General features: G+C 47.6%; 1 protein-coding gene across 22 annotated transcripts in view; it reads left to right on the top strand.

Moving 5' to 3' along the window:
- Window positions 1–13350, top strand: part of SYCE1L (synaptonemal complex central element protein 1 like) — a 23340-nt gene extending 9990 nt beyond the window's left edge. For 3 of the 22 annotated variants that reach the window (XR_014061065.1, XM_081517271.1, XM_081517266.1), the window contains exons 7-12: window positions 3150–3233; window positions 3482–3545; window positions 4387–4456; window positions 4536–4619; window positions 4739–4823; window positions 4973–5168. Coding sequence is in view for 18 of the 22 variants with exons in the window: in XM_081517271.1 (XP_081373397.1) it covers window positions 3150–3233; window positions 3482–3545; window positions 4387–4456; window positions 4536–4619; window positions 4739–4823; window positions 4973–5020 (435 nt within the window). In the remaining 4 variants the exon portion in view is untranslated. Of the gene's footprint in view, window positions 1–3149; window positions 3234–3481; window positions 3546–4386; window positions 4457–4531; window positions 4620–4738; window positions 4824–4969; window positions 5169–12505; window positions 12590–13100 lie in introns of those variants that run through there. The other 19 variants (XR_014061064.1, XM_081517270.1, XM_081517265.1 and 16 more) reach the window with 11 other exon arrangements.

Below are 13350 nucleotides of genomic sequence, written 5' to 3'. Positions count from 1 at the left end.
AACTGTTGCTTCCTGACCTGCATACAGGCTTCTCAAGAGACAGGTCAGGTGGTCTGGTATTCCCATCTCTTTCAGAATTTTCCACAGTTTATTGTGATCCACACAGTCAAAGGCTTTGGCATAGTCAATAAAGCAGAAATAGATGTTTTTCTGGAACTCTCTTGCTTTTTCAATGATCTAGCAGATATTGGCAATTTGATCTCTGGCTCCTCTGCCTTTTCTAAAACCAGCTTGAACATCTGGAAGTTCACAGTTCACGTATTGCTGAAGCCTAGCTTGGAGAATTTTGAGCATTACTTTGCTAGCATGTGAGATGAGTGCAATTGTGCGGTAGTTTGAGCATTCTTTGGCATTGCCTTTCTTTGGGATTGGAACGAAAACTGACCTTTTCCAGTCCTGTGGCCACTGCTGAGTTCTCCAAATTTGCTGGCATATCGAGTGCAGCACTTTCACAGCATCACCTTTGAGGATCTGAAATAGCTCAGCTGGAATTCCATCACCTCCACTAGCTTTGTTCGTAGTGATGCTTTCTAAGGCCCACTTGACTTCACATTCCAAGATGTCTGGCTCTAGGTGAGTGATCACACCATCGTGATTATCTGGGTCGTGAAGACCTTTTTTGTACAGTTCTTCTGTGTATTCTTGCCACCTCTTCTTAATATCTTCTGCTTCTGTTAGGTCCATACTGTTTCTGTCCTTTATCGAGCCTATCTTTGCATGAAATGTTCCTTTGGTATCTCTAATTTTCTTGAAGAGGTCTCTATCTTTCCCAATCTGTTGTTTTCCTCTATTTGTTTGCACTGATCGCTGAGGAAGGCTTTCTTATCTCTCCTTGCTATTCTTTGGAACTCTGCATTGAGATGAGAATATCTTTCCTTTTCTCCTTTGCTTTTCGCTTCTCTTCTCTTCCCAGCTATCTGTAAGGCCTCCTCAGACAGCCATTTTGCTTTTTTGCATTTCTTTTCCATGGGGATTTTCTTGATCCCTGTCTCCTGTACAATGTCACGAACCTCTGTCCATAGTTCATCAGGCACTCTGTCTATCAGGTCTAGTCCCTTAAATCTATTTGTCACTTCCACTGTATACTCATAAGGGATTTGATCTAGGTCATACCTGAATGGTCTAGTGGTTTTCCCTACTTTCTTCAATTTAAGTCTGAATTTGGCAATAAGCAGTTCATGATCGGAGCCACAGTCTGCTCCTGGTCTTGTTTTTGCTGACTGTATAGAGCTTCTCCATCTTTGGCTGCAAAGAATATAATCAATCTGATTTCGGTGTTGAGCATCTGGTGATGTCCACGTGTAGAGTCTTCTCTTGTGTTGTTGGAATAGGGTGTTTGCTATTACCAGTGCGTTCTTGTGGCAAAACTCTATCAGCCTTTGCCCTGCTTCATTCTGTACTCCAAGGCCAAACTTGCCTGTTACGCCAGGTGTTTCTTGACTTCCTACTTTTGCATTCCAGTCCCTTATAATGAAAAGGACATCTTTTTTGGGTGTTAGTTCTAGAAGGTCTTGTAGGTCTTCATAGAACCGTTCAACTTCAGCTTCTTCGGCGTTACTGGTCGGGGCATAGACTTGGATTACCGTGATATTGAATGGTTTGCCTTGGAAACGAACAGAGATCATTCTGTCGTTTTTGAGATTGCATCCAAGTACTGCATTTTGGACTCTTTTGTTGACCATGATGGCTACTCCATTTCTTCTAAGGGATTCTTGCCCACAGTAGTAGATATAATGGTCATCTGAGTTAAATTCACCCATTCCAGTCCATCTTAGTTCGCTGATTCCGAGAATGTCGACGTTCACTCTTGCCATCTCCTGTTTGACCACTTCCAGTTTGCCTTGATTCATGGACCTAACATTCCAGGTTCCTATGCAATATTGCTCTTTACAGCATGGGACTTTGCGTCTATCACCAGTCACATCCACAGTTGGGTATCGTTTTTGCTTTGGCTCCATCCCATCATTCTTTCTGGAGTTATTTCTCCACTGATCTCCATTAGCATATTGGGCACCTATTGACCTGGGGAGTTCATCTTTCAGTGTCCTATCCTTTTGCCTTTTCATACTGTTCATGGGGTTCTCAAGGCAAGAATACTGAAGTGGTTTGCCATGCCCTTCTCCAGTGGACCACAATCTGTCAGACCTCTCCACCATGACCCATCCGTTTATCAAGTGGATACTAAATTCCATCCACTGCTATTATTTTAGATCTTCCTCTATGGGTTATCCAGCTCTTCTGCCATCCATTCATTTGTTTATCTGTCTGCTCATGTATGCCCCCAGCCACCTATTTACACACCCATCCATCCACTCTCCCATACAGCCAACCAACTATCCAACTCTTGAGCCAGCCAGACAGCCATTAATCTCTCCAGCCTTCCATCTAATCATCTTTCATCCAGCCAACCATTCTTTCTTTTCTCCACCTTTCCAGTCATCCACGTAGCCATTCATTTCTTTACCCAGCCATCCATCCATCCAGCTATCCATCCTTCTGTCAGTCTTTCCTGTATTTCTCCATCCATCCATTATCCTTCCACTCATCATTTCTCTAACCAGACATCATCTCTCTGGGCTATCACTCACCTATTCAATTCACTGTCCAGCCATCTATCCATCTCTTTTCATCCTTTGAACCTTTACTTAACACATTCTTGTGACCAGAGGTCTCACACCCTGGGGCATCAAGATTTTAATATCATGGGAAAACCTGATGACAGATAGTTAAAGTGTATATATGGTTATCACAGCACACCTACCACTGTCCGAGGAGCAGATAGTGTTCAATTATCAACCAATCCTCACAATGACAGTCCCACCATTTTACATGTGAGGAAACAGACCCACAGAGGTTGAATAACTTGTATAAGATTATAGTGGAATAGCAGATCCAGGCTTCAACCCTGGACTTTAGAATGTATGAAACTAAACCAATGTACCCTTCACAGGGATTTCTTGGAAAGGCACGGTTTGATGGGAGACAGAGTGGACAGAGTGAGAGTGTCAAGAAAGGCTTATAAGGTTCACATTTGATTTAAAAAAAAGGAGAATGATAAAGGTTCTGAACAGACTCCCAACCCCACTCTGGCTAGAAGGCGTGGTGGCTCATTCAGAGACTATAACTGAGGGTTTTCTTTCCTTTCCCAGGAACTACATGTTGGCAGAGCACACAGAGCAAATTTCTATCCAAAACTCTCAGATCACAGCAAGTCAAGGACAGAGGAAGCTGGGGTAACCCTGGGTCTAGGGCTTGGAGGGGCCTGGTGTATGGGATGGGAGTGGGGCTTGCCAGAGGGAGAGCTTGTTGGAAGGCAAGCTTGTTGCAAGGCGAGCTACTGGAAGCAAGGCTTGGAGGATAAAACCCACAAAGGGGCTTCTAGCAGAGGGAGCCCCAGGCACAGATCTGAAGCCCCCAGACTGGGCCAGGCTGGGTGTCAGTCCTACCCTGTGCTTGCTTATTCCTGGATGTCGGCCCCTAGGTTGCCCATGGAAGAAGAGCTGGAGGATTTGATAGGCCCGCACAAGGACCTCTGGGAATTCCAGGTGAGCCATTATCATTGCCTCTGTTAGAGCCCCTCCTCCCCTGGCTCCAGCATGTCTGCTGATGGGCCCAGGGTCCTCCTACTGCTCAGGCCCAACGCCAAGGGGTGGTGCTTGACTCCTCTCTTCCTGTCACCTGCTCAGCTCAGCCCACCCAGCCACCTCTCACCAAGCCCCACTGCCACACTCAGCCTCCGGTGCCCAGACTGTTGCCCTGGCCTTTGCTAACCTCGCTCCCCTCCTGCTCGCCTAGAGTGCTCATCCTGCAGTGGCAAATGGGAACCCTGCTCCAGATATGGCCAGGCCGTCCCTTCGTTCAGCCAGCGTCTCTGGATGTGTCCAGCAGCACTCCAGACGGGCCAAGTCTTTGCGGTCCCCAAGCTGGTTAGGGGCACGGGGAGGCATGCCCAGAGTCTAAAACAAGAAAATAAGTCGATAGATCCTGTAATGCCAGTGGGGAAGTCCTCAATGAGCAGGTGTCATCTGAACACAGACACGGATTAATAAGCGAGGAAGCCATGCAGGTGTCAGAGTGCAAATGTCCCTGGGAGGGAACCGTGCCTGGTGTATTTGAGGAAGAGCAAACCATGGGGCTAGAGGATGAAAGAGTGGGAAGAGGTGAGGTTTAAGAGGTACACGGGGACCTGGGGAGTGACTGAGGGGGGAAGGGTCTCTGCCCGAGCCCCCCACCCCCACCCCCCCAGCAGAAGCTGCACACCGAATGAATGGGTAGCTGAATGAAGGCATGAACCCACTAATTCAGATAAGGACTTTCCGAGAGGCGCGGAGGAGGAGGGGGCCAGTAGAAGAGCTGCAGGGACAGGGCTCCTTTCTCTCCTCGCAGATGCTGAAGCGGCGACTGGCCTGGGAGATCCGTGCCCTGCAGAGCAGCCAGGAGCAGCTGCTGACCGAAGGTGGGACCTGGGCCCGGGGCGGGGGCGGGCCCGCGGGAGCCCCGGCACCGCCCACGACGCCCCGCCTTCTCCCAGAGAGGCAGGCGCTGGCCCGGCTGGAGGACGTGGAGCGGCGGCTGCTCGCGCCTCCCGAGACCCCCGCCGCCCGGGCGGCGATCGGCGGGTGAGAGAGCCGGGGAGGCCGGGAGGGGGCCAGGCCCGCCCCCAGCGCCGTCTCCCCGGAGGGCGAGGCTCCCCCCGCGCCCCGGCCTCCCGGGAGTCCTCAGCACCCCTTCCCCGCAGGCTGAAGGCGGAGCCGGAGAATCCCGGGGGGGAGGCCCCCGCCCAGACCCAGAGCACCCCAGAGGACCGGGCCGGCGCTGGAAAGGTAGACAGCCGACAAGCGCGCCGAGACAGAGCGGGCGGCGTGCGCCCGGGGTCCCTGCGGGAGGCGCGGGTGCAGGCGCAGGGCGTCCCCGGGGGGTGGGGACCGGGTCCGCCCCAGCAGACCTGACTCCCGCCCCCCCACACCAGCAGGCCGGCCCCCTGCTCCCCCTCCCAGCAGGCCTGACCCCCGCCCCCTAGCAGGCCAGCTTCCAGCTCCCCAGCGAGGGGGACCTGGCGCCGCCGACGGAGCTGGTCCCGACGCCCCCCCGCCCCAGCCAGTAGGACCCACCCGGCCCCACCTTCCTTCAAGCTCGCCCGGAAATAAAGGCCACGTTTGCGGACTGTGCTCCTCCTCCGCGGGCTGAGTCTGTGATCCGGGGTCTTTGAGGGTCGGGGTCGTGACCCCCACCTCGCTCCGCCCTAGGGGGTGGGGCGGCCAGGCAGCCTGGGCGGGGCCTCTGCCGGATTCCGCCCACCAGCCTCTTGGCGGGCTCGGGCCGCCTAAGCTCAGCAAAGGCTCGGGACAGCTCAGTGTCTGCGTGAGTGTCAAGGCCACTCCATTTCCATGGCCTCATCTCAGATTCCTGAATTTTATCAGTAAGGGCTAAGATGTGTGCTCAGTCATGTCCGACTCTTTGTAACCCAGGAGCTGTAGCCCGCCAGGCTCCTCTGTCCATGGGATTCTCCAGGCAAGAATACTGAAGTGGGTTGCCATTCCTTCTCCAGGGGATCTTCCCCAACCAGAGATCCAGGGAGTCTTTTGTGTCTCCCGCTTTGGCAGTCGGATTCTTTTCCACCGCGCCACGTGGGGAAGACTCAAGGGCTAAAGGGGACGTGACAAGAACCCACTGGAGGTCCTGTCAGTCTGCTGGGGTTCAGAGCAAAATCCCAGCCTGCAGAGCCCCTGATTCCCCAAAGCTCCCTCCCAGGCCTCACCTCTCACATCCTCCTGTGCGCTTCTAGCCGCAAAGATGATTTTCCACCCTTCTCGCAGCACTTTGTCATCTCAGGGCCTCTGCCCTGCTGTGTCCTCATCTGGGGTGCCGTTTCCCCAGTCTTCTCAGACCGCAGAGCCCGTTAAGGATATCAGCTGCTCAGGAGGCTGGCCTCGGGGACCCAGTTGCTACTTACCAAGCACGTATGAGTTTAATGAGCATTTGCTAAACATCTGCTTGTGCACCAGGCACTGCTGTAGGCCCTGGAGTTTAAATAGCAGGTGGGGGAAGATCTCAGTGAGGACGGGGGGCCAGATGAGGGAGGGTGCCCTGGGCAGCAGGACAGCGTGTGCACCGGCTGAGTGGGGGGGGGGGGAGTGGGGGAGGGTAGCTGAGTTTGCTCTGTTTGAGGAGCATCTGGAGGAGGCCAGTGTGGTGATGCAGAGGGAGGTGAAGAGGGATGGGAGATAATGATAATGTCAGAGAATCCCTGGGGAGACAGTTCAAATGGCTCTGGTCTCTCTAGTCAGTTCTGAGCACAAGACCTGGTGCACAGCAAATGTCAGTAAAGACTGGCGATCACTTATGATGATGATGAGTCATTATATCCCAGTCTACCTATGTCACACAAATGGGGACAGCCCAGATAGTCCGCTGACACCCCTTTCCTCCTAAGATTCAAATCCTGGCTCCCCTGTTCACTGGGTGACCTCAAAGTGTTTAATGTCTACGAAACTCAGTTACCATATTTGCAAAATGGTGACACCAAGTGCAGAGAACTTATTATAAACCTGGTCAACTCCTTCCAAAATCTCCCCTGAATACTTAGCTAAGCGAAATTGCTCATGTGAATACAGTGCGATACACAAGGAGATGGTTGGTATGTGGGACTTCCTTTCTCAGATTGAACTCTGAATGTGGAGACTCACTCAACCCAACTGGAGGAAACTCACGTCTCAAAAGGCATAGAGAAAAATGCAAGTTCCACCACAAATGGCTTTTGTTTGCTATGTTCAAAGATTTTACAAATATCTGCAAGGTTTCTGAGATCAATAGGGAATGTTTGGGACTTGGTAAAAAAGAATAGGTGGGCTTTGAATTGTTTCTGGAGCCACATGTCTGATGTTGTGAAGACCAGATTTGTAAGAAAAGTACAGTTTTTAATTCCTCAAAGGATTGGGCCCAGCTGAATGATATGGAAGTTGCCCTACTCACCCAACTACATTATCCTCAGTTTGCTTCTTTATATCAAAGAGAAGGTTTTCAACTAAGATGGAAGTCAGAAGATTCCCTTGTCCTAGATTTAGAGCTATGTGTCTTGGGAATGTTTTAGTAACCCTTCCACAAAGGCTTCAGAAGGTTTTTCCCTGCTCTGGGTACATGGTTTCATTTCAGTTTAAAGGAGAAAGCCTTGGGGAAAAAACTCATGTCAGGCTCTGAATATCAGCTTCCAACTTGGTCACCTTCTGACCATTCTTTAAAAAGAATTCTCTCAAATACCTTGTCAGGTTTCAGCTGAGACAGAGCAAATATTCTTGGCAGTATTGCACAGTTGCTCGGATGTGTAGGGTTGAAAAATTTTCTACCTTCTTCCCTTCCAGGTTCTTTGGTTGGCCTAATAATTGATGTGAGAGATTAATAGGAGAAACAAATATATGGAGCCCCATAAAGATATGAAGGCTTAAAAGACAGCCAGGTAACAACATCCTATGTAACACCAGAGCTAAGGAGAGGGGTAGGGGTCTGATGATACAAAGGGGAGGAAGGTAGTTCACAGGAAAGCAGAGGAGATGTTGCAAAAACAGATTGCCTGGTTAGCACATAAATTTCTTAGGTAAAACTGAAACCACGGACCTCAGATGGAACTCAGATTAGGTCTTGAACCTGCAGGCTAGGACTGAAACCCACTGTCTTTCAACTGAAATCCCACAGTGGTCTTAAGACAAGCTCGAGTCCTTCATGTCTCATCACAGAGAGAATTCAGTGAGAGGCAAAGTGATAGATAAGAAATGAATTTATTTAGAGAGATACACATTCCACAGACAGAATGTAGTCTATCTCAAAGGTCGAGAGTGGCCCCAAAACGGGGTGGTTAGTTTCTGTGGCCTGTAATTTCATAGGCTAATAAGTGGGAGGACTATTCCAACAATTTTGGGGAAGGGACAGGGATTTCCAGGAATTGGGCCACCACTCTTTGGCTTTTTATGATTGGCTTCTGAATGGTCATGGCACCTGTGGCTGTATCATTCAGCACTGGCTAATATTTACAGTGAACACATAATGAGGCACAAAATCCACTGAAAGTCACATCTTCCACCATCTTGTACCTCACTGGTTCTGAACAGTTTATGTTGTATCCTCACCAGCTCTGTCATTCTTTTGAAAGTTGTGCCCAGCCCCCTTCCCTCCTGTTTCAAAATCCTATCTTTGATAATACTTTTCTTTCGGGCACAGGCCTTCTTTCCAATGTAAATTGGGCAGTGGAAGGGAAGGTAAAGAGCTTTTCCTGAATCTACCGAGTTCTTGGTTGCCTTTAGCTAAAAAAAATAATCCTCATGTGTAACTGGCATATTTTGGGGTGGCAAAACACTCCCCTTCAGCTGCAAGAGAGATTCCTAAGGAGAGTGCAAAAGATACTACTCTCCCAAGACCCAAATCATTCCCAAAACACAGCCAAGAGAGAGATGTAGACAGCTGCCTTGAAAGCTGGCAACAATCAGTAGAAATTTAGTTGCCACTGGCGTACAACCTGCATTTCTTTCTGGTCACATCTTGGGGCCCCCAACTTGATTGTTCCAAAGCTAAGGTCTTGGGACACAGAATCAGACAAACAAGAAAAGCAAAAACTGTTTTGGGAGAGAAAGGTTCAACAACCAATGGGTACTAACAAAATGAAGGATAAAAATCATGATCATTTCAATAGACACAGAAAAAGCATTTGACAAATTTCAGCATCCATTTATGATAAAAATTCTCAACAGAGTGGGTGTAGATTGAATGTACCTCAATATAGTAAAGTCCACATATGGCAAGACAACAGCTAAAATTATACTCAGTGATAAAAAGCTGAAAGCTTTTCTTTAAGATCAAGAACAAGACAAGGATGCCCACTCTAGGCACTTTTATTCAACACAGTATTGAAAATCTTGGCTAGAGCAATTAGTCAGGAAGAAGAAATAAAAAGCAATGAAATTGGAAAGGAAGGGGTAAAACTATTATTGTGGACAACATGATTTTGTATATGGAAAACCCTAAAGACTCTACCAGAAAACCGTTAGAGTTAATACACATATTTAGTAAAATTTCAGGACTAAGAAAAATCAATGTATAAAACCTGTTGTGTTCTTAAATACTATCAACAAACTACCAGAGAAATCAAGAAAATAATCTCATTTATAATTGCATCAGAAAGAAGAAAATGCATAGGAATAGATTTAACCAAGGCAGGTGGCAAAAGATCCATATACTGAGAACTGCGAGACATTGATGAAAGAAACCAAAGAAGACACAAATGGATTGGGGAAAAAAATACTGTAAAAATGTCCATGTTACCCAAAATAATCTACAGATTCAATGCAATCCTCATTGAAATCTCAGTGGCATTTTCACAAATATTTAGAACACATAATACTAAAATCTGCATGGAACCACAAAATATCCTGAATATTGAGATATTGAGCCAAAGCAATATTGAGAAAGAAGAACAATGCTGGACACATCATACTTTCTGATTCAAAACTGTATTACAAAGCTATAGTAAGCATGGCACTGGCATAAAAACAGACACATAGATCAGTGAAATGGAATAAACAACTCAAAGATAGACCCAAGCATATATAGTCAATTAATGACAAGGTAAGAATATACAATGGGTAAGGGACAGTCTCTTTAGTAAATTGTGTTAGGAAAACTGGACCACTATTTCTTACCATACACAAAAGTTAACTCAAAATGGATTAAAGATTTGAATGTAATATCAGAAGCCATGAAACTCCTAGAAGACAACATAGGCAGTAAGGTGCTTGACATTGCTCTTTGTGATATTTTTTTGGATCTGACTCCAAAGGCAGTGACAACCACAACAACAACAAACATAAATAAATGCAACTTCATTAAGCCAAAGAACTTCTGCACAGTGAAGGAAACCATGAACAAAATAAAAAGGCAACCTACCAACTGGGAGAAGACATTTGTAAATCATATATCCAGTAAGGGGTTAATATTCAAAATAGATAAAGAGCTCATAGAACTCAATAACAATCCAACTAAAAAATGGGCAGAACATCTGAACAGATATTTTTTTCAAAGCCATTCACATGGCCAACAGGCACATAAAATGATGCTCAATATTACGAGTCACTGGGAACATATGAAGCAAAACCACAATGAGCTATGATCTCACAACTGTCACAATGGCTATCATAAAAGGAAAAGAAATAAATATTCGTGAGAATGTAAATTTGTGCAGCCACTGTGGAAACAGTATAGAGCGTCCTAAAAAAAAGTTAAAAATAGAACTACGTTATGATCCAGCAACTCCACCTCCAGGTATTTATCTGAAAAAAATGAAACACTGACTTGAAAGGATATATGCACCCTTATGTTCACTGCAGTGTTATTCACAATACCCAAGATGTGGAAACAACCCAAGTGTCCATATCATCAGGCATTAGATCCTGGAGGTTGGGGACCCCTACCCTAGAGAAAGAATGAGCCAAGGACTCACTAGGAAGGGTAGAAGAAAAAGTTGTCTTCCTTCTCTCCAGAGCCTGCAGAAGGGAACTTGGGAAAATTAGCAGAAGCCACCAAAGGGTGGAAATTGTTACCAGGGTCAGCTTTCCCAGGTCTCTATCTGTGGTGCCTAGTCAAGAGAGGGAGGTAAAATTTTACATTGCCCTTTTCTTTGCAAACTCAGAGTCTTATTAATTTGGTTCTGGGGATCAACTGTGAGCAGACAGAAATAAAATGCACAATAAATGTAATGCGATTGAATCATCCCAAAACCATCCCCCTGCTCCCTCATCAGTGAAAAAACTGTCTTCCATGAAACCAGTCCCTGGTGCCAAAAAGGTTGGGGACCACTGCTTCAGGGCGTCTTGTAAATGGATAAGCTTACCTAAGTTAAAATTCTCGGATTATCTTTGATAGGTTTAACCTGCTATTTCAGCCTTAAAACACAATTGTATTCACCTGAGGCCTCAGGCCTACCTTAAGTCAGATCCACTCTGATGCCAGACACTCTCCTTTCTGAGTAGGCAGCCTCCAGCAGGTTTCCTGACCCAGAGCAGAAAAAGTAACGCTCAGGTGGCCTGGAAGCTCATGAGGCAAAAGCTGCGGATCCAGGACCCACTGGGCTCGCCCAGCACCTCCAGGGACTGTGAGAGAACTGCAGGTTCCCACCCTGGTTGCTCAGGGCTCCTGGCGGCTGTCGGGGGAGGGGCGTCTGTTTGGGGCGTTGTGAAACCTTTCGAGTTTGAGCAAAAATTGATTTGAATCAGGCAGTATCCAGTCAAGTATGTGGAAAGAAACTCTGAGAAGCTATACAAAATGAAAGACTTTTATAGACAGAAAGGAGCGGGAACAGGGAAGTTTTATTAGTCAAAAAAAAGCCTGTTGGTTATTGCACAATTATTTCCTTTAGGGCAGAGGTCCCCAACCTTTTTGGCACCAGGGACTGGTTTTGTGGAAGACAGTTTTTCCATGGATGGTGGGGAGGGGCGTTGGTGGTCCAGGTGGTAATGCCAGCAATGGGAAGCCACTCACCTCCCACTGGGTGGCCCAGTTCCTAACAGATCATGGACTGGTACTGGCCTCGGGACTGGGGACCCCTGCTTTAGAGGCTAGCAGGGGCTAGTCAGGCAGACGCCCTGACTGGTGCCAGTCAGGGCGTTTCTGGTGGACTTACGGAAGATTCCACCTCTGGGAAAGCTGAGACTGTCTCGGTTTGGTGACGTGGAACTTAAGTGACTCTGTTCTGGGCCTGATGTCATGTTTTTAACAAAGGCTCAGGGCGTTGTTTATATCTTTGCTGAAAACATGGGGTGGAGGTGACACTCGGGCTTTGAAATGGCAGATGCAAGTTTGGTTTCTGAGTCCTTTACGTGCGCATGGGTCCCCAGTGCTTCTGCAGACCTTGCAAGAAATACAGCTGGTTGGTTTTTGCTTCATGTCCGCACCTGAAGCCAGTTCTTGTTAACCGTCAATACCGAAAATACCGCTTTCAGTTAAAAAGAAGCTCAAATCAACCGTTTTAACTCTTTCTGTTGAAAGAAGCTGCAAAGATTCTTGTGCTCCTGGGCACATAAAAGCATCTCGCTGGAAGGCTGAGCTCCACTGGGAGTGAGAATCTGTTTCATTTGCCTTCTCACTTCCTTAGAAAATTTAGGAGTAGCTTCTAAATAGATATGGTGGGCAGCAGATGTATGTCATAAAGATGAATTTTAATTCTCATGTTCCGGCCAAGACAGCAGTGCCTGGGAGCCGACTCTAGGTGCGAGCTAACTCCCTGTTGCAGAACCCTAGATGGCTTTGTTTTTTTATACACTTGCTTAATGTGTTAGTGAAATAAATAGGAGGAAAGAAAAAAAGGGGGAGGGAGAGAAGAAGGAGTAGGGAGAGGGAAGGAAGGATGGAAGACCCTGAGTTCCCGTTTCCTAAGGAAAGATTATTCAGTAAAGAGTGAACTTGCTAGACAGACCATGAAGGGGCTGTGTATTTCTTACAGTCTCAGACCCCATCCTGTGTCTAGGTGTAATGAGGTCTTCAAGGGGACGTGGAAGAAGTTACAAAACCAAAGCAGGGTCAGAGAGGGGCCTCCATCCTGGGTTCTGAGCTAGGAAAAGAGCTGTGTGTTATCAGACACTCAAGATACGCGAATTTGAAGAAGAGCAGAGGTCAGTAAGGATAACTTCAGAACTTCTACCACTTGTAAATAAAAGAGGTATATGTGGCACCCACAGTGAGGTTCCCCTTGTAGTAGGGAGAATTCTAGCCCGATCCAATGATCTGAGGCCGCCTGGAATCCATCCTCCTGATTGGGGGCGGGGCCTGTGACCATAGAGATGCACGTGGGGCGGGGCCTCCTTGGGTGGGGAGGAGTGGAAGGGGGCCCAGATGGTCCCGGGGCGGGTAAGTATCCCTGAGCCTCTCAGCTGAGAGCCTGGAAGGCACTGGGTGCTTCCTGGTGAAAGAGGTTCAGATCCTGAGAGGGGTTCAGCACTGTTAGGGTTCACGAGGGGCTCATAGCTATAGTTAAAATATGGCCCACTGTGGCAACGCGACAAACAAGGGATGAACTCACAGCGGCCACCTGGCCCTGGTGGGCATCCTGTTTCTTCTTTAAGGCGATATCCTGCTTTTCCCTGCTGGTGCCAGTTTCTCAAGACTATGTGACCACCCGACCATGAGACCCCTTCGACTACGTGACCACGAGACACCAGCTTCGGACTAAAGATAAACTGAGGCCCCCTCCCTCCGGGGCACAATTCCCCATCAATAGGGTATAAGAAGGGTTGGCTGTAAAAGAAGAGCGCTGGTTTCTCTCTAAAGCCAGTCAGTTTCTTTCTTTCTTCCTGTAATAAACCTTTATCTGCC

The sequence above is a fragment of the Giraffa tippelskirchi genome, chromosome 7 (genome assembly GCF_054371585.1).
Source record: "Giraffa tippelskirchi isolate mGirTip1 chromosome 7, T2T-mGirTip1v1.2.pri, whole genome shotgun sequence".
Classification (NCBI taxonomy): Eukaryota; Metazoa; Chordata; class Mammalia; order Artiodactyla; family Giraffidae; genus Giraffa; species Giraffa tippelskirchi.
Note: the sequence above shows the minus strand (reverse complement) of the source record. Positions and strands in the feature narration are given on the sequence as shown.